The following is a 22,538-nucleotide window of genomic DNA, read 5'->3' as shown; positions in this document are numbered from 1 at the left end:
TTATTCATAACATATGCAGTATAATCAGCAAAATATGCTTTCAGCCTTTCACAGAAGCACATTACACATACATATATAAATAACATATTACATAATCCATAATACTAACCATGCATTCATGCTTTTATAGAAAAATTCATCAGCAACAAAGTAACACACACATATATAAAAGAACATAATCAATTAAAATTAACTGTGCATGCTCTCAATGTTTCACATAAAAAATCTCAAAAGCAAAGTAACACAGACACACACGTGTATATATATATATATATATATATATATATATATATATATATATATATATATATATAAGCATAGTCACACACACACACACATATATATAATTATATATATACAAAAAAATAACAGAGTATATATAATAATAATAAATGACTAAACTGCTCTCGTGCCTAGCCGGGGGCAGCTTAGTTGCCAAATAGATGCCTTAGTCGGTGCCGAGGCAAAATTGGTACCTTTTAAGATACCCACTTAGGAATTGCAAAGCCTAGGCGTTTTACTTATGCCTAGACCGACTAGTCGGTGCCTAGTCAGGGCCGTTGACTACATAAGCATGCTAATTGTTACTTGAATACCATGTGTTATTCCAAGTTTGCAACATGTCATCGTTTCCATTGCTTTTTAGGTTGTACTATCCGTATTATTCATGGTAAAGTTATTGTGGTCCATTCACTTTTCTCCTAGGGTACTCATGTAGTTCTGAAGGCAAAATCAGTTGCCAAAGATGAGTTTAATCATTAACATTCCCCCAGTGAAATTTTCTTCACAAACTGAAAGGAAAAGTAGAATTAAGGGCGTATTTGGTGTATCAGTTGTGTTTATATATATATATATATATATGTATATTGGTTATTCCTACTGTCTATATGGTGTGGAGAGTGCTGATTTACATATTTGAAGCTCTGTTTCACAAATCAGAACCCACTGATGTGTTCAGCATAATATGATTTTATGAGCATTGAAATTTTTGAAAATTATAATCAGTAGATATTTGAAGCCTTATAAAAACCTGTTCACATGTCATAATTGGATGATGTAAAAACTGATTCCTGCTAAACAAACCATGTAGATCACATCTATAAGATCAGATTCTAAAAACAGAACCGAAAAATGAAAAAAATGGAAAATTAAGACTGTCCACACCCCCTACCCTGGTAGAAGGAGCCAGTCACTATCTCTCTCTCTCTCTCTCTCTATATATATATATTTATATTATAGTAATGATACAGTGCTCCAGGAGACTGCGAATATTCCATCATCACAACCTTTGGAACATGTGATTGTTCTGTATATGTAGGTTTTTCAGTCAACGGCTTACGAAGTACCAAACATGAAATCCTATTTTTATGTCCAAAAAACATGAACGAAAGCATGATTCCTATCAAACAGACTATGCTAAATACATTTATGAGGTCTGTTTGAGAAGATGCCGCCTATACCCTATGGTTTCTAGTAGGTGGATGTTGGTGCTCCTGGAGAACCCTATGATCATTATGCATGTGTAGTGTGTTTGTATGCCTGCACTGATGTGTGTGCGCGACTGCATGTATGTGTGGGTTGTGCTACTTGGATGAGGTATTTTATCTTACCCTTTTTGTGGACTAAACATTCAGAATGATTGAAATGCATAAGGATATTTTTCCATACTTTTTTATTTACATAAAAAATTGATATGTCATTTCTTTTTTGCCAGACAATCAATCAGGGCAATCTTTTATATCATACATTTCTGCGAAGGTATGTGCATGTGGCACTAAACATGATCTAGTTTTGTTGTATTGTCCTCATGTTTTAACTGCATGGGGTTCCTTGCTTATGCTTCACCATGTTGGATGTAGAAGTTGGTGTCTCTATTTAACTATCTCTATTAATTTGCTATTGATCCATTTTTTATATTCTATTTTGGAGGTGGAACCTTGTGGAGCCAATAAAATGACATTACGTTGAAATTTATATTTTGCAGATACTTGACAATATTCAAGTCTCTGTTCGAAAGGTTCATGTTACTTTTGTAGATGGAAGTACTGACTCTTCTGTAAGTTTCTTGACATAACCATGTTTTCAAGAGACTCTTGCACACTAAATTCTTTGGGTAAATAGTCATTTAATATGTTTCTCCATTAAATGAAGGTCTCGTGAAATTTGGAAAGCAGTTATTTCCTTTTAATTAATATTGTGCAGCAAACATATTCCAATGTAAGTGGAAGAAAAAAATTAAGTGGAGAAAACAGTCCTATCTTCTGGCATGTTGAAAATTTCAACAAGACTTTGGATGAAATCTGGAAGGAGTTTTAGAGTGCTTGAATGCGGAGACGAAAAAATGGCCAGAGACAGTTTGTCAATGTGACATTGTCATTTCTGTTAGTCTGTATTTCTTTTGTGTCTGATTGAACCAGGGGAAGATCAGATGTTTCTTTTTTCTTTTTTTCCCCGTGTTTGATTTCACCTACATTGAAAACTAGAAAAATGAGAGTTTGTGAACTGGAGTTAGTCAAGTCTGGATCTGTCCATTTACAAACATTGACGATCACCAAATAAGTCTCTTCCTATGTAATTTTGGTACTTCTACCAGCCCTTCTCACTCGTGTTGTACCCACATTGATATTTGGATACTTTGGGTATGGGTCAAGTGAGTTTTGGACTTGACTCGTTTCATCCATTTCATGATCCAATTAATGTATAAATAACACTTGGGGTCAAATTAGTCCAATGTTCGCTATATACTTTTTCATTATTAATTGTTAGTTAATTGTATATCTTTAACATGTTTTTGACCTTTAGTTCGTATTCACAGTCTACGACTCCATGTGTAGAGAATTTTGTAAAATATAGTACAATCTGTGATATATATATATATATATATATATATATATATATATATATATATATATATATATATATATATAGGCCAGGGGTCACTTCCTAAAATGGCTAAAATTGCTCACGTTTAGGATTTGTTGAAGCCCCTTTGCATAAAATTCCCACATGATATGCAAAAAGACATTCTATATTTTTATATTTTCTTCCTTTCTCCTCTCATCTTATATCAAATTTCATACTTTTTTGTAATTAGGTGTAACATCTTCAGTTAACATGGTTCCTTTATATTTTTCTTGTGATGTATGAGGTATAAGATCTTCAGTTTGCATAGTTCATTACTTCCAATTCTAAGTTTAGACCTTCTTGGACTGCATTCTCTTTCAGAGTTATCTGACTTAATTTTGTTTTCCTGCTACTTTGATCCCCTTCTACCTTTTTAACCTCTGTATTCTTTAAAAAGACCTTGTTTTCTTGCTTAGATGAAAAAAAACATTTCTTGAGTTTGGGCAACTTATCTAGCTTAGATAAAAAATTCATTTCTTGAGTTTGGGCAACTTGTCTTTTACTGTTAATTGACAAATAATCTTTGCTACTCACTGGGAAAAACTTACAAGATCAAGCCAGAAAATGGTTAAGCAGAGATGAAAACAATATGCCATATAGGTAAAATATGGTAGAGAAGAAAAGGGGAACGAACAAAACTGCTCGAATTAGAACCTAGAAGCCTATTTTCATGTGGAACAAAAGTGGACAGATGGATATTGCCATCCTGCTTTAAGTATTCGGATTCTATTTATATTATTTAAAAAAACTGACTTTTAATTAGTCTATGCTTCAATTTATACTTACAAGTTTTTTTTGTGAGAGGATTCCAGGGGCAATTTGCTTTTGGTTTTCAACTTTCTAGCCTCACTGTAATGGCTGATGACAGACTGAAGGCAAATGCTAGTGGGTAAGTGCATTTCTTCTCCTTCTCTCTTTCTTTTTTCCTTTTTCTCATATACCGTCTTCTTCTTTTATGCTTATCTCTGTTTAACTCTTGGCTTAACTATATCAGTAGGGGTCTGAAATTGGATGGTGCTGAATGTTAACTGACACATGACTATTTTGTCTTGATGCACGTTCATGCATGTTATGGCATATGATCTATGCAATAGTTTCCATCTGTAAAGGATGTCTAGGCTGTAAAAGGTTTGACTAAGATCAGAACTGGATGCACCCAAGTTAGGGATGGCAGTGGGGCGGGGCGGGGCGGGGGACAAGGTTTCCACCCCCGCCCCGCCTCAAAATTTTATCCTCCACCCCCGCCCCGCCTCCGCGGCGGGGATGGATTTTATCCTCCACCCCCGCCTTCATCCCCGTTTCATGTCCTCCACCCCCGCCCCGTCCCCGTCCCCGTCCCCGCCCCGTCCCCGTCCCCGCCCCGCCCCCGCCCCGTCCCCGTCCCGACCCCGCCCCCGTCCCCGACCCCGCGGGATGAGCGTGCTCGTCACCGGCGCCGCTGGCTTTGTCGGCACCCACGTCTCGCTCGCCCTCCGGAAGCGCGGTGACGGTGTCGTCGGCCTCGACAACTTCAACGACTACTACGACCCCTCGCTCAAGAAGGCCCGCCGTCGAATCCTCGGCGACCACGGCGTCTTCGTCATCGCCGGCGACATCAACGACGCCCGGCTCCTGGCCAAGCTCTTCGACCTCGTCGCCTTCACCCACGTGATGCACCTCGCCGCCCAGGCCGGAGTCCGGTACGCTATCGAGAACCCGGCGTCCTACGTGCACAGTAACGTCGCCCGGCTCCAGGGTTAGGAAATTAGGGAAGGGAGTTAGGGTTAGTAAACAGTTCATCTGAGTTGGGGGCGGGGCCGGGACGGGGATGGGCCGGGGGCGGGGCGGGGATGGGCCGGGGCGGGGCCGGGGCGGGGCCGGGGCGGGGATGGGGCGGGGCGGGGCGGGGCGGGGGAACGTGCCAGTCCATCCCCGCCTCCACCCCCGGACGGGGATGGATTTTAACCTTCATCCCCGCCTCCATCCCCGTTTCATACCCTTCATCCCCGGTCCAAACGGGGCGAGGCGGGGCGGGGCCCCGCTTTCCCCCGGTCCACTGCCATCCCTAACCCAAGTGTGGGTTCAACATTGAGCCGGGCATGCGCTGCTGAGGTCTAGTTAACTCAGTCAGGGGTTTCATCCGATCCAATTCTGAAGCAACGTAACAAATCTCATTTTCGGGAAAAAATCTCTGCAAGGGAAAATCTCATGTTATTTTAAAAAAATTATGTATTGTCAAGCAAAATTTGAAAAATATCAACATATATAAAAATATATAAAATATATAATAAATAAAATATAAATAGTATAGAAATATTACAGAAATTGTTTTTCTCATGTCAATATCATGCTAAGAACATGATATTTTTGTAATATTCCTTTGGTATCATATCAGCTTGGGAAAATAGTGCATGATAAGATTGTTCAATTTTCTAATATAGAAGCAGGAACCAAATTCGTTAGCCTTTATGTTTATCCACAAATTTTGTTTCGTTACATAAATTCATGTTTGCTTGATGTCATTGTTACCACAAATATATATGAGTCCTATGGTACAAAAACTCATAACAGAAGTAAAATTTGCTTATTTATCTATTTATATTATGTTTAGCAAAAATCTGTGAAAAAGATTCGACACTATTTAAAAATCGGTAAAAAAAAGAATCTTAAGTGGTTCTAAAAGCAGAAATTGCATATAAAATGTAGTGGTGAAAATGTTTTTCCTTTTAAAGCATAGGACAGACATCAACAGATCCCTTTTCTTGGAAACAGGAAATTGTATATAAGACTGACTTCCTCACTATGTTTGACAAGGTAAACTTTTAATGGGAATGTGGTGTTTTGTCTTTTTAGGTTGCTGCTGCTTTTCAAACTTTTGATTAATTTTTTCCGTCATCAACTGCCACTTCAAAAATCCAGCCTCACCTTCTGTTCTAGTGCATATCCAAACTGAAACCACAGATCATTATTTCTAACAATTTTTCCTATGGTTTGCATCCTATTTGATTTCCTGCCTGAAGACGCTACCATTCTATATTTGGTATAGTAACTGTTTCTGCACCTTTTTCTTATTAGGTATGGTGGAAAAACCAAAGGTGGTCAAGTTTGTAAGACTCTGGATATTTCACAGTTTGGAATTTATTGGAACTCTTGGGCAAAAACATCATGCTTACAAGTTGTAGATGTTCCTGGCTCTCAATCATGTCGTGACAGAGTGCCTGAAATTAATGAATTTGATTACATCATAGCACCATTTGATGCGACTTTCTCCTTGATGGTATGCTGATGCTGGTTTGTTTTGTCTTTCAATCTTTGTTTAGTTAAAAGAGTATCATCTTGTTCATACAGGCATAAATTTTTGTGCTATTGTTTGGCACCATATCCTTCATTGCCTACTCTTTAAGTAGGAGATGCTGATGCTTGCTTAGAAAGTTCTTGCCCAAAGCCATTCATAATATGCATCATCTCCTTGTTTGTTTTCCATGTTTGATGTTATTCCATCAGAACCTATACCACATTTTTGAGATTTATTTTTATGATTTGGGTACACGTATCTCCCATGGCAATTTGTAAAGGGCCTTTCAAGAGTCTAAGCCACCCTTACCCAATCAAACATCTCATGCTATTGGACATTGATGATATTATACTTGCTAGAGAATTGTGGGATCTGTTGCTTAATTGCAAAAATGTGCATGTATATCTTTGTGTTGGCACGTGAAAACCCTTCTTTCCCTCTTCCCTGTACCCTCCAATCAGAGTACTTGGTCCATGGTCAATGAAACTGCAGTGGACTATAATTGGCTGCAAGTAATTTGTCATTGGTGCTTTTTGTTTCATCCTTTATATTTTGAACAAAGCCGAACAGTCTTATTCGATAGAACAGAACGTTAGGTTTTTCTATTATCAGAAGGAACTTCCTTCCATTCTCCTTTGCTCTATAATCATTTTCCAGTAACATTAAGAAGAAGCACTGGTTTTTGCTTTGACATTCCTTTTGCTACGGCTCTGATTAAGACAAAAATCTTCTTTTGATCCCAAAAATGTTAATTGATCCTATTTTTCAACACAAAAATCGTCTGTGGTGCCAATATCATAAATTTTCATAAACTGTCACTCTGACTCTGCTTGAATGAAAGTGTGCTTGTTTTGTTGCTCATGTCGCTTGGACTACATTCGTCCCATTTTCAAGCCCAAAAATCCCTGTTTGATCTCATTTTTGAACCCAGAATGAACTGTGTGGTAAAATTGTAAATTTTCATGAGCCTTCACAATGATTCCAACCAAGAAAAAAAGTGTGCATGTTTTGCTCATGCCCTCTGGGGCACATCCCATTTTCCAACCCCAAAAATGTGGTTTGATCCCATTTTTGGACCCAAATTCAGCTGTGGTAGCAAAATCGTAGTGGACCATAATAAATGACATGGTCAGTCTATGAGTAGGAAGCTATTTGCTAACTGACTGTGAGTGACATTAATTTGTTTTTCAGTTTTAATTGCTTGTTCCAGTCAGCAGCAACTATGCTAATGTATGGGAAAGATTGACTCTATGAATAGGGTTGATAATTAAGTTTTATGATGACTTTTCTGGAATTTGAATATCATCATTGTTCTGACCTTTTGTTAATGTTGCTGCTGGTCTTTCTGCTGTACTCTTCAATTACATTTTGACCATAAAATGAAACATTGGCAGCTGCAGGAGATATAGAGCATGCAGTTCTTGGTGCATCAATCCTGCATGCTTGAGATTAAGTTGCTCGCTTGAGATGGCAAATTTTTTTGTTTTATTGATCTATGCTGCATTTGTCTTAACGTTGATATTGTGGAACTTTTTGCATGTATTTTGTATTTCTCTTCTACTTGGGCCAAAAAGATTGAGCATGTTTGCCAATTCCTGCATGCCTGAAATTAATGAGTTACCTTCTCCATTGTGTGCGTCTTCTATGTATGATTCATGCTTTTCTTTGAATGAATAAATCAACTGCCAATATGATCTGCAAACTCATTGGCTCCTCGGGCTGTATCTTAATTTATACTGTTATTTTTTCAATGTAGCATATACAGTTTTATTTTCTCAAGTTGATCCTATGTGGATTTGTGACAAAACATTAGACCTTGCTCTCTCTATCTGTGGAAAAGATACAAAGGTTTTTGTTCTTAAAACATGTTTTCATGTATGTAGGTGAACAAATCTGGAAAGTTTGAGAGGGCTATCCCACATTACTGCATTACGTCAGAGTTGAGTTGCTTGGTTTGTCTCTGTCCAACAGAATTTCCTTTAGCTTTGCCTAGGAATTCCTTTCGTGATTCAGTACGATTGACTGATTTTATGTACCATTTTTTTAAGGATTTCTCTTTGAACGACATCCAGCTGCAGCAAATCTTGATGCTTTTGGATTCCTTTTCCATTGGTGCACTACGCCAGAAGTGAGTTTAACCGTTTGATTTCAATGTCCTTTGGGATGTTCTCTGTCCCTAATGGGCATTGAACCCTTAGATTTAATTTTTGAATGCTTGCTTATAAGTTTTTGCCCCTCATGTACGTCATACTAAAATAATTTGAGTTGATAAAACACCAAGCTTAATGATAAGTTTAACTTGCCTCATGGATTCAACCTGTTAAAAACCGAGTGATATGATAATATTGTAGTTCCGTGGTGTTTTTGCCATATTCTTGTATTTTAGGGCACTCAATTCTCATTTTGATCTATCTTCGGTTTGGATTCGTGCACCTTTAAATAACAATGATCAATGCACAGAATTCACTCCACCAGTGTCGGTAGTATGAATATTCTACCATGTTCTATCAACACACTAAAGGGGTTATACACGATAACTGTGTGGAAGTAGGCCATCATTTCTATTTGCAACCGAATCTGCTTTTTTATGAGAACTGGTGAAACTATGTGGTTGATTGTTCCAAGAGATGCTTGGGTATTATGCATAGTCTGATTCATAATTATTATAGCTGACATGTCTTTTATCAGATATACCTATATAAATCATTATGTATTTAAAATACTTATTTGTATGGTATGTGGTTTTGTATGATGAACTGCTATTTTTTTTTTATGATGGGAAACCCTTGCTGAAGCGAGGAAGACCCCGGGTGGGGCCCCACGACCACCCTGCCTTACGTGGCCCCTTCTGAAAGCTACAGACACACCCGTGCTTGTTATTATTTATCAATATTAGTTTTTGAAATACAATGCTGTGCATTAAGAAGTTACAAGGTATGGTCCATGATAATAAATTCGACATCAGATTGTGGCCCATGACAGTAAATTTAACAATGAATTACATGCACAAATAGTAATTGATACATGTAGAAGGAAGCAGCCACCTGGAGAGAGAGAGAGAGAGAGAGAGAGAGAGAGAGAGAGAGAGAGAGAGAGAGAGAGAGAGAGAGAGAGAGTCCGCTGCACAGAAACTAATTTCGTTACTTTAGAGTAGGGCTTCTCTCTATATTAAATAGAGAGAGGCTAAAAGGAAAAATTACAACTAAGTCCTTATGAAAACAAAAATTCAAAACACCTCTAATATAAAAGAACTTTAACCTAAAAACCACCTATTCTCAACACTCCCCCTCAAGCTGGAGCATAGATATCAATCATGCTCAGCTTGTCACAACATTTTGAGAAATTTGGCCTAGCAAGAGGCTTTGTAAACATATCTGCAACTTGGTCTTTCGACTTTAGGTATTTGGTAGTGATATGACCAGCTTGAATCATATCTCTTACATAGTGTCAATCAACCTCAATGTGCTTTGTTCTCTCATGAAAGACAGGATTGTTTGCTATATATGTCGCTGCTTTGTTATCGCACATCATGGACATTGGAGAGGAAAACTTCACCTGGAGATCATGACGAACAGTGCGAACCCACATCAATTCAGCAGCTGTTTGGGCCATAGCCCGATATTCTGATTCTGCACTCGACCTGAAAACCACATTTTGTTTCTTACTTCTCCACGAAATCAAGTTGTCTCCCAAAAACACACAGAATCCTGTGATAGATTTTCTATCTACTACAGATCCAGTATAGCCAGCATCAGAATAGGCTACTATCTCCAGAGTTCCACCTTTCCTGAACAATAACTTCTTTCCAGGAGAGGATTTTAGATATCTAAGAATCATTATGGCTGCATTCCAGTGTACCTCAGTTGGTTTGTCCAAAACCTGGCTAACTTTGCTTACTGCTAAAGCAATATCTGGCCTGGTCACAGTTATATATAATAGCTTCCCTACTAGGGAGCGATAGCTTTTGCTATCAGCTGGTTTTGACCCTTCTTCAAACAACTGAACTTTATGGTCCATGGGAATATTTGCTGGTTTAGCTCCCAACATGCCCGTTTCCTTTAATAAGTCAAGAACATACTTTCGTTGAGACAAAACCATCCCTTCACAGCTCCTAGCAACTTCTATACCCAGAAAATACCTGAGTGAACCAAGGTCTTTTATAACAAAGTGTTTTTGAAGATGAGCCTTTGTGGCTTCAATAGCTTTCACATCATCTCCTGTAAGAATGATGTCATCTACATATACCACCATAACAACTATGCCAGAGTTAGTTTTCTTTATAAATAGTGTATGATCTGCTGCTGATCTATTAAAGCCAAAGCTTGACATCACTTCAAACAACTTTTGAAACCATGCACGAGGACTTTGTTTCAAGCCATAAATCACCTTTCTCAATCTACACACTTTCTGACACTCCCCCTCAACCTCGAATCCTGGAGGTTGTTGTATGTAAACGGTTTCAGATAGATCATCATATAGAAATGCATTTTTCACATCTAATTGGCACAGACTCCAACCATGCTGAACAACAACTGAGAGAACAAGACGGATGGTACCCATCCGTGCAACCGAAGAAAAAGTTTCAAAGAAGTCAATACCATATGTCTGAGTATATCCTTTCGCTACTAATCTGGCCTTGTACCTTTCAATAGAACCATCAGATTTCTACTTTATTGTATACACCCATTTACATCCAACAATGTCAGCATCTTCTGGGGAATCAACCAGATCCCATGTATGCTGAGATACTAAAGCATTCATTTCTTCTTGCATAGCCAGCTTCCAGCGATTATCAAGTTCTGCCTGTTGATAGTTCAGAGGAATGGTTTCAGCAGATAAGGCTGAAATAAAAGACTTCATCTGATTTCCAATTCTGGCATCGGAGACAAAATGAGATATGAGATATACGGTACATTGTCGTGTCCCCTTTCGTAGAGCAATAGGCCTGTTATCATCATCCTGAAGATGACTATTGTCAGTAGAACTTACCTCAGGAGAAGAAGAAGATGAAGGCTCTTGTGAAAGTGGAGCTCTACGCACATATACCAATGGAGGATTATGAAATCTGGAAGAGGATGAAGTTTGGTTCGGTAATGAGGGCACAGATTCCAAAGGAAAATGAGGTATTAGTAATGGAAAAGACTCAGCTGGATCAACCTGCAGCGGGGAACCGGAAATAGAGTAATATGGAGAGGATTCCAAGAAAGATACATCCGCACTGACATACTCTCGGCGAGAAATAGGATCATAACATCGATAGCCCTTTTGATTTTTTGGATAACCTATAAATATGCATTTTGTAACTTGAGCGACTAATTTATCACGGTCAGGGCCAAGTTTGTGTACAAAACAAACACATCCAAATATTTTTGGTGAGAAAGAAAAAAGTGGGGCATTAGGTTTTAGGATATGTAATGGAATTTGATCACCCACAGAAGACGAAGGCATGCGGTTGATCATATAGCAAGCAGTGGTAATCGCATCACCCCAGTATAACGCATGAACATTGGATTGAATCATAATGGTCCTGGCAACATCAAGCAGGTGCCGATGTTTTCGCTCAGCCACCCCATTTTGTTGAGATGAATAGGCACATGAAGTTTGGGGTTGAATGCCATGATCTTGGTAAAATTGTAACAGACATTTTGATTTAAACTCGAGAGCATTATCAATGCGAACAATCTTGACAATAGATTCAAACTGAGTTTTTATTTCAAGAATTAAGGATTTGATAATACTTGGAACTTCAGATCGTTCCTTTATTAAAAATACCCGTGTCAACTTAGAGAAATCATCAACAATAACAAGATAATAACGACACTGAGTCCTAGTAGGAATCTTAATAGGACCCCATACATCTGCATGAAGAAGTTCAAAAACTTTATTACTAGACTGACTCTGACTCGAAGGGAAAGAATTTCGATGATGCTTGCCCAATTGACATGCTTCACACTGAAATGATGTGGTGGAAGGAATCTGAAGAAAGACCGACCGAAGCTTTGACAATGAAGGATGACCAAGACGACGATGCCACTGAACATGACTGAATGAATGTTCCACTGCAGTATGAACAGTACCCATTGGATGATGTAGGTAGTAAATTCCATTTTCTTCATAGCCTCCACCAATCTTCTTCCCCGTCAGCAAATCCTGAAAATGACAACCCATTGGATCAAATATTACTCTACAATTTTGTTCTTTTATAAGGCAACTAACAAAGAGTAAACTTTGAGGAAAGTTTGGAGCATGAAGAGCATTTTTCAACTGTAATGAGGAGGATATAGAAATATTTCCCTGACCAACAACCGGGGAGGAGCTCCCATTGGCTAATGAGACTCCAAGTTGAGCCTTAATATCCTTTAGATATGAAAAAACACGTGAATTTTCACACAAATGTCTGGATGCACCAGAGTCAATAACCCACTTACTATCAGTCGGATGAAGATGATTTCCGGTTGAATAGGCAACACCAGCTACAGGAGGGGTGAAACTCAAAGGTCGAAGAGCTCTCAGCTCATCATATTCCGCACGACTAAGGGTGATACTACTTTCATTTGCAGAGATATTCTCTTGTATATTTGTTGCCTCGATAGTAGTAACATTTGCTTTAGGAGTATATGACTTTGATGAAGAAGTGGTTGGCCGACCATGCTTATCCCAACAACGATCTTCTAAATGTCCAGATTTTCCACAGAATGTATAGTGAAACTTTCCTCTGCCTCCCATACCACGTCCACGTCCTCGTCCTCTGATATTCTGAATATTTTCACGCCCATAACCAGATGAGACAACAAGAGCAGATGACTGAGTCACAGGCTGAGATTGTGGCAGAGAGATCGCAAGTCTACTCAGACGATTGTAAGCATTAGCAAGAGTGGGAACATCTGATCCAGTCAACATTTGAACTTTTACAACAGAAAAATCTGAAGAAAGACCTGTAAGAAAACGAGCAACCATGGTTTGTTCTTGATGATCCTTTTGCTTTGAGCAACAAAGAGGCCTGTGAGCATTATGTTTTTCAAACGCAGCTTTGATAAAGGCATAGTACTGTGCCAAGGTCTGATCTCCCTGTTGCAAATTATATATTTTCTGTTCGACTTGCAGGATACGACTCACATTCGTTTCTTGTGAGTATGTATCACGAAGATTGTCCCACATCAGTTTGGCAGTATTATAGTAGATCAATCCATCTGCAATATGGGGTTCGACACTATTCATGATCCATGACATAACTATGTCATTATCTTCATCCCAAGTAACATATTTTCCCGATTTCTCAGTGGGTTTGCCTTCCAACAGAATATTTTTTCGACGATGTCCAGATACCGACATCATAAAAGTTCTTGACCATCTGGCATAGTTGGCTTCATTCAACCTTACGGAAGAGCCATACGAGAATGGGTTGGCAAAAGCCTTATACTCCCCAATATGTTCCATTTTAGAATCACATTTCGAATTTTCAGCCATACTGCTCATTTGAGCAAGTATTCAAGTGAAACTTTTCCAACACTGTAAGAAATCAGTCCTGCTGTTAAAAAACAGCCCACAACCAGCAGGGAATCACTCCAGCTGCTTTCACTACAGAGGGATAGCTTGAACTAACACAACACGAAACAAAACTCGACACAACAGTGAATCATGACCAGTGCTGTACCCAAACACACCACGATAATATTCAATTGCAACACAGATGATCACGCCAACTGCTGTTCCCAAACCATATAAGGCATAACAACCAATAAGACTTCAGAGGACAATTAAAGAGATCAAACATATCTCGATCACACGCAACAAGTATAGGAAATAAATTTCAGAATCACGGCAGACACTCAATCAGCACAGGAAAACATGAAAAATCACGGCTGGCACGCAGCAACACATAGACTTGCTGCGTGACCCAAACAACCAACAGCACAACAGGAACAACCAACAGCATAAACAGCACATCAGTCACGGCAGACACTCAACAGCAGGAACACAACTCGTCCATGTCCAGGAAATCACGACAGGAGATCACGAAGAAAAAAAACTCCAGATTCCAAAATAAAAAAGAGGTTACGACTCCAGGAAATCCTCGCTGGGAGCTCCATCCTTAGATCTGACGACAGATCTAGGTAACATCCCAGATCTGTTATCAGATCTTCCACAATCGCTGAACAGCAAACCTGATTTCACGCAGTCGGGGTTTTTCTTTCTTCGTTGGTGATGATGAGCCTCTCGTGGGTGATGATGAGCCTCTCGTGATCACGCTTCCGAGATCGAGTGCTTTGATACCATGTAGAAGGAAGCAACCACCTGTAGATAGATAGATAGATAGATAGATAGATAGATAGATAGATAGATAGATAGATAGATAGATAGATAGATAGATAGATAGATAGAGAGATAGAGAGAGAGAGAGAGAGAGAGAGAGAGAGAGAGAGAGAGAGAGAGACTAATTTCGTTACTTTAGAGTAGGGCTTCTCTCTATATTAAATAGAGAGGCTAAAATGAAAAATTACAACTAAGTCCTTATGAAAACAAAAATTCAAAACACCTCTAATATAAAAGAACTTCAACCTAAAAACCACCTATTCTCAACAATACACATAAAAAGGGAAGACCTAAGGAGATTTCATTCATATTCATTGTACTAAAAAACAAAAGCACCAAAGTCCAAGATGTCGTATGCCTACTGTAGCATGGTAAATGGTAATACAGTTTGAGAATGCTTGAACAATAATCATGACAAGTCTAAGGCCATGGAATCCTATGCAGCCAGTATCTCGATGATAGATGTGAAGAAGAAATCTAAATGACAAAACAAACTAATAAGTAGGTCTCTGTTTGGTCTTTTTCTCAAAAGTTTTCCCACTTTCATCACCTATATTTTCCACTACCATTGTCACTGCCCAACACAAGACATCATCATTAGTCATCTCTACCTTGTCAGACTTGCGGAAAACATGCCTACTCCTCACTTTTCTATTTTGGCGTGGAAAGTTCTTGCAAACTCCTTCCTCTTTGGCGTGCTATAACAATAGCTAAAGAAAAACCCGTTGTGGTGTGTGTTCAATCGTGAAGATTCTCGTCTCTCAAAAAGCTTCTCCATGGTGGAAAAGGATTCACATTTCTCTCTCGTGTTCAAACTCAATGGCTCAATCTATCATGTTTGGGCCGAAAATATGGAAGCCCATATCAAGGGAAAAGGGCTTTGGGGCTACATCGAAGATACGATTCTGGAACCCGAGCCTAAAATTAGTACAATTGAAAAAGGAAAATAAAAGTTCTTAAAGGAGAGGAAAGAGTGAAGGCTTTTGAAGCATGCAGTAAGAAACATGAAGAATGGAAAATGAAAAGTTATAAAATTCTTTAATGGATTTTTTCTACGGTTGAGACCAGAGTTACTGGAAGCGCCTAGCTGTGATCATCGCAAATTTTTTTCCTCTCTTGGCGTTTCTCTCTCTTTTCCTTCTCTTTTCCTTTTCTAACCTCTATTTTTTCCTTTTTGAAGGGAGAAAAATAAAAGACAGAAAAGAAAGAGAGAAGAGAAAAGAAAGAAAGAAAGAGAAAAGAGAAAAGAAAGAAAGAAAGAGAGAAGATGAACTATTTTGCGCGGTCTCACTTGACCTTGATTTGAAAAATATTTAGAAATTTAACTTGCCTCCGTTTTTTAAAATATTTGCGGGAAAAAGGGAGAGACGGGATTCGCTCGTCGGTACGAGGTTTGATCGTTCCTGGCGCCTTTACCAGGGGTAATCGAACCAAGGATCAAATCTATGCCGTTTGCTTTGCCTAAATATAATCTAAGAATTTATCCTAAATCTAAATGGACAAAGAATCATGCTTGTGCAATGCAAGGATGTATGCTCTTTTTGAAAATTTGATTTGGAAATTTCCAAGTTTTCTGAGATAAGATTGATGAGGGAGTGAAGAATTTGACTTCTGAATGGTAAAATCTAACTTAGAACTTGAGATAGATCAGAGAAGTTCTAAGTCTTTGAAGTAAATCAGAGTTGGAAAAAGATGATAACAAAGGAAATGAGGCTTCAAAGTCAGAAATGGACTTTGAGGTTGAACTTGAATTTAGAAAAGGAAATGAATATTTTGAGATGGAATTGAATTTAGATTTTGAAATTTGAAATTTAGAATGGATTTGAGAAAATCAAATGGTATTAAAGAATAGAGATGAATTTAAGAAATTCAGATGTGATCTGGAGATGGAATTTGGATTTGAAATCTAAAATTGGAGATGAAATTGAATTCTGGATCCTAAGATGGATCTTGGATCTGAAGTTTGAGATCCAAAGTGGAATTGGATTCTGGATCCTAAAGTAGAATTGGATCTGAAGTCTGAGACCCAAAGTGGAATGAGATTCTGGATTCTAAAATGAATTCGGATCTTGAAGTCTGAGATCCAAGATGGAACTGGCTTCTGGATCCTAGAATGGAGTGGATCTGAAGATGTGTTTAGGATCTGAAATCTGAGATCTAAGATAGAGTTGGACTCTGAATCCTAGGATGGATTTTGGATCTGAAGTCTGAGATCCAAAGTGGAATTTGGATTCTGGATCCTAAAGGGGAATTGGATCTGAAGTCTGAGATCCGATATAAATGTTGAATCCTGGATCCTAGAATGAGTTTTGGATCTGAATTTGAGATCCAAAAACTGGGGATTTATACTTGGAAATCTGGATCCAAGTTGGATTTAGGATCTAACTTTGGATTTGGAATTTCAAAATTTGATTTGAGAATTTTGAACTTGGAATATGAATTTCAAAGTCAAATTGGACTTTGAATTTGAAGTTTGAATCTGGAATTTAGAAGATGAATCAAGAATTTCTAAGTTTGAATTGAATTTGGAAAAATGAATTTTAGAAATTGAATCTTGAATATACAGATGAATTTCAAAGTTAAATTGTACTTTGAATTTGAGATAGAATTTGAAATTTGAAATACAAGATGATTCTGAAGTTTCAAAGTCAAATGGGACCTTCAAATTGAATTCTTGAATCCTTTTGAGAAATAAAGTTGAATTTGAATTTATAAATAGGATTTGACATGAGAAACGAGGGAAAGAATTACTTGGATTTATGAAAAGGAGTTTTTAAAATATGATGCAATTCTATCCTAAATGATGAATGAATTTAAATTTTTGAAATTGGATTTTGAAAAGCTATTCCATTCTTTAAATGAATTAAAATAAGATTGAAGATATAATACATTCTTGACTATGGTCATTGAATGTATTATATAATAATCTATATTTAAATTCAGGTGAAGAATGAAACACGTTTGGTGCTTTTATAGAATTTAAAATGAAATTAACTCTCAATATACCCTGACTATGGTCATTGGTATATATTTTGAATTATTTTTAAGTTAAATTCTGATAAAAGAAGAAAATATTTAAGGAAAATATGATGAATTTTGAAAAGAGATCCGGTGTGGATCCAGTGTTATTTCGTAAAAGATAAAAATCCTAAGTTTTGTTTACATCCTGACTATGGCCATTGATGTAAATCATCAACTTAGGATTGATTACCTTTTACGAAATGGTGCACGTGCCATTCGTGTTTCTCATTCGTGAAACTTCGAAATAAAGGAAAATGATGCAACAAATGATATTTATATGATCATACATCCTAAATTATGTTTGAAAATATAAGATTCTCATTAATATTTATTACAACCTTGAAATTGAATTTGAAATCCTAATCTAAGAAGGAAGATAGCTTTTCCCACATGTTCCCTGCAAAATATTTAGTTAGTGTAATACAAAATGCAAAGGAAAGCACTTGAGAAGATGCAGAATGTCATATGAAAATCCAACTAATATATGAAGAGACAATATATCAAAGAGAAAATATATATATATATACATATGGAGATGCATGTTTTCTTGAAAGCACATATATTACGAGGATGGGTATGAGATTGTACATATACTCTTATGACCGAAATCTTAATATGAGAATTTGAACATACCTACATGATGCATGGGAAGGAGGTAGTTGCAAGAGGTCATGATGCTAATGAACGGTAGGGAATAACTATGAAGAGAGCACTAAGGTAGGCTGAGTGTAAGTGAAAAGATGATTGATAATGGATGCCACAGGGGATGTATAGTGAAGGTATGTCTAGTGGGTTGCAAGCCCCGAGCACAAGTGTGGCGGATGGTTGATGCAATGGATGATCGCAGCATATGCTGAAGCTATGCGCAGATGAATGCAACCGGTAAAATGGACACTATGAATGGAACATTACAGCAGCTGTGGTGATGGCTGGTGACATTGATAACAAAGGATGGTGACATTGATAACAAAGGATGTAGTATGGTGAATAATGATTTTTTGTAGGAAATCAGTGACTAGGTGGAGATGATGATGAAGGAGTGGATGAAGATGTGAGATTTTGGTAAGTGTAACAAGTGGAAAGTGGTGCTGTGATACATACCTGGGCATGAGATAATGGAATTTTGATATTGAGGTGCAATGTGCTTATGCTGTGCACAGTGGCCGGTGATGATGGAAGATATTGAAGGTGATAAGTGAAGATGGACTGCATAGGCATGGGGTAGATGGAAGGGATGAAAGGTGGCTGGACATAGTGGACAGGTAACAGAGGCCGCCCAGGTTTATGCTATAACAGTGGCTGCAGAAAATGAATGGAGTGGGAGTGCAAATGGTGACAGTAATGGGGAAGTTCGTAGCGCACTAGTGCTCAGCAAGTGTTAGTGCTAAGATATGCTGCCACCGTGGGTAGAGATGGTAAATGTTGCAGGTATGAAACAGTGAAGATAGCAAGGGAGCAGCATAAGTAGGCAACTTACCACAGGTGGGTATGCTGAGTCTACAGGTGAATAAAGTGTGCTGGAGGGTTTTGAATGGTACTAAAAAATGGTAGCTGCGGCTATGAAATGGAGAAGATGGGTGTTGCAGGAAGCGCAGCAGGTGCTGTAGATGACATGTGGCTGAATGCCAATGCTGGGAGCGAAGATGGTGTAGGAAGCCACAGGTTATACTTTTGGCTGCTGCAAGCAGCCCTGTAGCAGCAAAACAGTTTATGACAGGTGAAGGCAAGGTGGGTTGAAGGGAATTATGTACAGGGAGTTACGGGTATAATGAAATGATGACGAATGCATGTGCTAGCTAATGAGCTAACTAGATACTGTTCAACCTTCTAGAGCTGGGCTGAATGCCTATGAAGATACACATTTTGCCAGGACATTTAAGCTGTTGAAAGAAAGAAAGAAAGAAAAAAAAATATACATGCATCCCTGTGAGTACAATATATATGACCAAGCTGTAATGCAGATGAAGAACTATGTATGTGTTTTTAACATGCCCATGCACGTGTAGATGCAAATAGAAAGAAGATGCATCAAGTACTACCTTAATAAAGAGGAATTTCACAGAAGTAGCTTTCGACAATTTGTAAAGTCCTATGAAATGATCCCATTTTCGGACCAGACAGAGTAACTCTTACTCAGATCTGTTTCGACAAACAATGGAGAATTGCTCTCTCGAGAGAGCCCCTCCAACTCCATCCATGGTGGGTATTAGTGAGATTCAAATATGGCATCTCAGCAGCTAAGCGATTTTGGCAATAAAACAGGATCCTGGTAGAAGACTTCTTGGACAAGTGGGCATTGTCTAGTAGCGAGTTATGTAAGCTTTGGCAATCCGGAGGGTTCAACTGGAATTTGCCCACTAAGAGAGTACTTTATTTTAGTCAGGCTTATAGATGATGCTGGTATGGGCCTGCTAATCGTACCTTGCTCCACTTGTAACATGTTCAACTAAAGCACAGGAGAAAAGCAAAGAAAAGAGAAGAAAAAAAAGCATATCTCTATGGGAAATAGGCCTGCCAGCTATTTACTACTCAAAAACCTTGTGCTAATATCAACAATGGGATTAGAATTCCAACAAATAAATAACAGAATGCGTTGTTCTGGCTATCCTTTATGAGCTGATTTTATGAGTTCAATTCCATCAGCTGGTAACTCTCAAAATGATGTAACCTCCCACCAACCTAACATACAACAATACCAACAGATATATGTGAATTTAGCAACTTGAAGGGAAGAAGAGTATGCATACATGATATATTGATTCTCAGATATGAACTCAGAGCAAATGAATTTAGAGCAGGAGCATATACATTGCTGAAATGAACATAAAGAAGAATGTGGGTATTCTGATGTTTGTTGCCCAATCGATACAAACTCTCAAAATAAATAAATAAATAAATAAATATATATATATATATATATATACAGGTACTACACCGTAAATGAAAGGTAAATTGCCATGAAATATGCAGATGATAATAAATAAATAAAAAAAAGAGTGATGACGTAAGAAATGAAATAAAGCTATGTGCAGTGACCACAGTAAGCATTTATATTAATAGTATACATGAACTTCAGCTCCTCTTTGCCATGATTCAGACTTACAATAGCAGAAGATTGACACTTCAATCAAATACCTGAGAACGAGCCAGGTAAATCACACTCACACTAATTATCACCACCGGGACAAGGTAAACTCCTGCCATCCTACGAAGGTCGGGAAGGACCGATAACATGCAATTCACAGAACCTGCATGTGAGTTCAAATAGTATATTTCTGGGCCAAAACATTGATGAAGACCCTAACAGGTGTGAGAAAGGGGCTTTCATAGAGCACACTGAGATTACTCTGCTGGAGGATATCGCTATACTATGGGAGCCTCTCCAGTCTTAAGACAGTAATGTCTTAAGTCTCTCTTAGATGAGGTCTTATGGTGTAAGCAACAGTGGACATGACAATCATGGGGATCGCAAAAACCTCATACACCCCAAACCACCATACAATCGCCAGATGGGGACGGTTCGACCAAGCACAATATATTGTATTGAACCAAAACGATATCATTGAATCGAACTGGCATTGCCGAATGTTCAAAATCGCGGTTATGCCCAGGAAAAAAAATCTTGTCAAACATTACGATTCAGCAGTTTTGAAACCAAAGGATCCAACGCTGATCGAGTGGATATAAGGCAGTGAATATAATGGTATTAAATGCAAATCAGAAGTTAAAAGGGGAATAAGAAATCAAACTGAAAAGGATGTTTAAATGCAGGAACAGTGGAAGATATGACGACCCAATGACAAACGTGATGCAATAGATTATCAAGATAAGACAAGAGAGAAAGAGAGAAAAAAAAAACTGAACCCATGAATGATCAAAACAAAGCAGAAGACAAAAAAAAAATGAAATGTAGAAGCCAAAAAAAGAAAAGAAAAGAAAAGAAAATAAAATAAAATAAAATAAAATAAAATAAAATAAAATAAAATAAAATAAAATAAAACCCATCAACGTAATAACGAATTCAAAGTGCAAAGTATAGAAATGAAAGAACCTGCTAAAATGAGAATCATAGCATAAGAACATCTAAGCGTGAAAGCAGAGGAAGAAATCAGACATGCACAACAGAAATACTATTATAAAGGAGATGCGGATGAATCAGAATGGGAGGATGCAAATGGGAATGACTGAATTACCATAGGGAAAATGACAACTAAATTAGAACAAAAGGAAAGAAAGAAAAAAAATGTGGGAATCGGTAGATTCCATTGATATCGCATAGGGTGGGTCGATCCTGCTATAGGCAGGTCGACCCACCATTTTGCCTGATAAAAAAAAAAGATAAAAAAAAACAGGAAGAAAAGAAAAAGGGGCGACGCTATGAGAGGAAAAGGAGACCTCTAAAAAGGATCGGAGAGGGAAGAGTCGGTTACCTATAATCGCAGATACTCCAGAATAGTTGGCTTCCTTCCGTCAGGTGAGAGAAACCCCGGGAAATAAGAAGAAGGAGAAGAAAGAGGGAGGAGGAGGGAACTGAAAACGATTTGATCGCGTATGCAGAAGGGTGGAAGGGTGATAACGGATGGTCATTTGGTTTCAGGATGGTGGTTTATGTAGAGGGTGGTGGAGGATTCTAGAAAGGTTGTTGGCGATGGAAGGTTTCGGGAAGAGGAGATGGGCAAGGTTGTTGTAGATGAAGGGCAGATGAGGGGATGGAGGAGCTCGCACATAGGGGCGTGCGACTGTTTGGAGAGAAGTTGTTTGCCCTTTTTTTTTTTCAATTTTCCAAAAGAAGGCCCCCTTGAAAGAACTTTTGTAAAAAAAAAATGGTTCAAAAAGAGGTTTTTGGCAAAAATTCCATTTTTTTAGGTTTTAAAACCATTTGCTTTCCTCAATTTTTTGATTTTTGTATCATTTTTCCATTTTTTTTGTATTTTTCTGAGAAAATATTTACAAATGTGTATTTCCGATAACTTCAGGCCATTTTGGGGAAAATTCTTCAGAATAATGAGTTCGGACCTAAGTTTTG

General features: G+C 38.1%; 1 protein-coding gene across 4 annotated transcripts in view; it reads left to right on the top strand.

The window, feature by feature from the left end:
- LOC149836000 (vacuolar protein sorting-associated protein, putative (DUF1162)) overlaps positions 1-22,538 on the top strand; it is a 208,730-nt gene that overhangs the window by 16,820 nt on the left and 169,372 nt on the right. For 3 of the 4 annotated variants that reach the window (XM_090008902.1, XM_090008901.1, XM_090008905.1), the window contains exons 5-10: positions 1,715-1,758; positions 1,985-2,056; positions 3,717-3,793; positions 5,959-6,160; positions 8,062-8,130; positions 8,227-8,306. In XM_090008902.1, the coding sequence (XP_089865028.1) occupies positions 1,715-1,758; positions 1,985-2,056; positions 3,717-3,793; positions 5,959-6,160; positions 8,062-8,130; positions 8,227-8,306 (544 nt within the window). Of the gene's footprint in view, positions 1-1,714; positions 1,759-1,984; positions 2,057-3,716; positions 3,794-5,958; positions 6,161-8,061; positions 8,131-8,226; positions 8,307-22,538 lie in introns of those variants that run through there. The other variant, XM_090008904.1, reaches the window with a different exon arrangement.

Source organism: Nuphar pumila, chromosome 6, assembly GCF_984573655.1.
Source record: "Nuphar pumila chromosome 6, dmNupPumi1.hap1.1, whole genome shotgun sequence".
NCBI lineage: Eukaryota > Viridiplantae > Streptophyta > Magnoliopsida > Nymphaeales > Nymphaeaceae > Nuphar > Nuphar pumila.
Note: the sequence above shows the minus strand (reverse complement) of the source record. Positions and strands in the feature narration are given on the sequence as shown.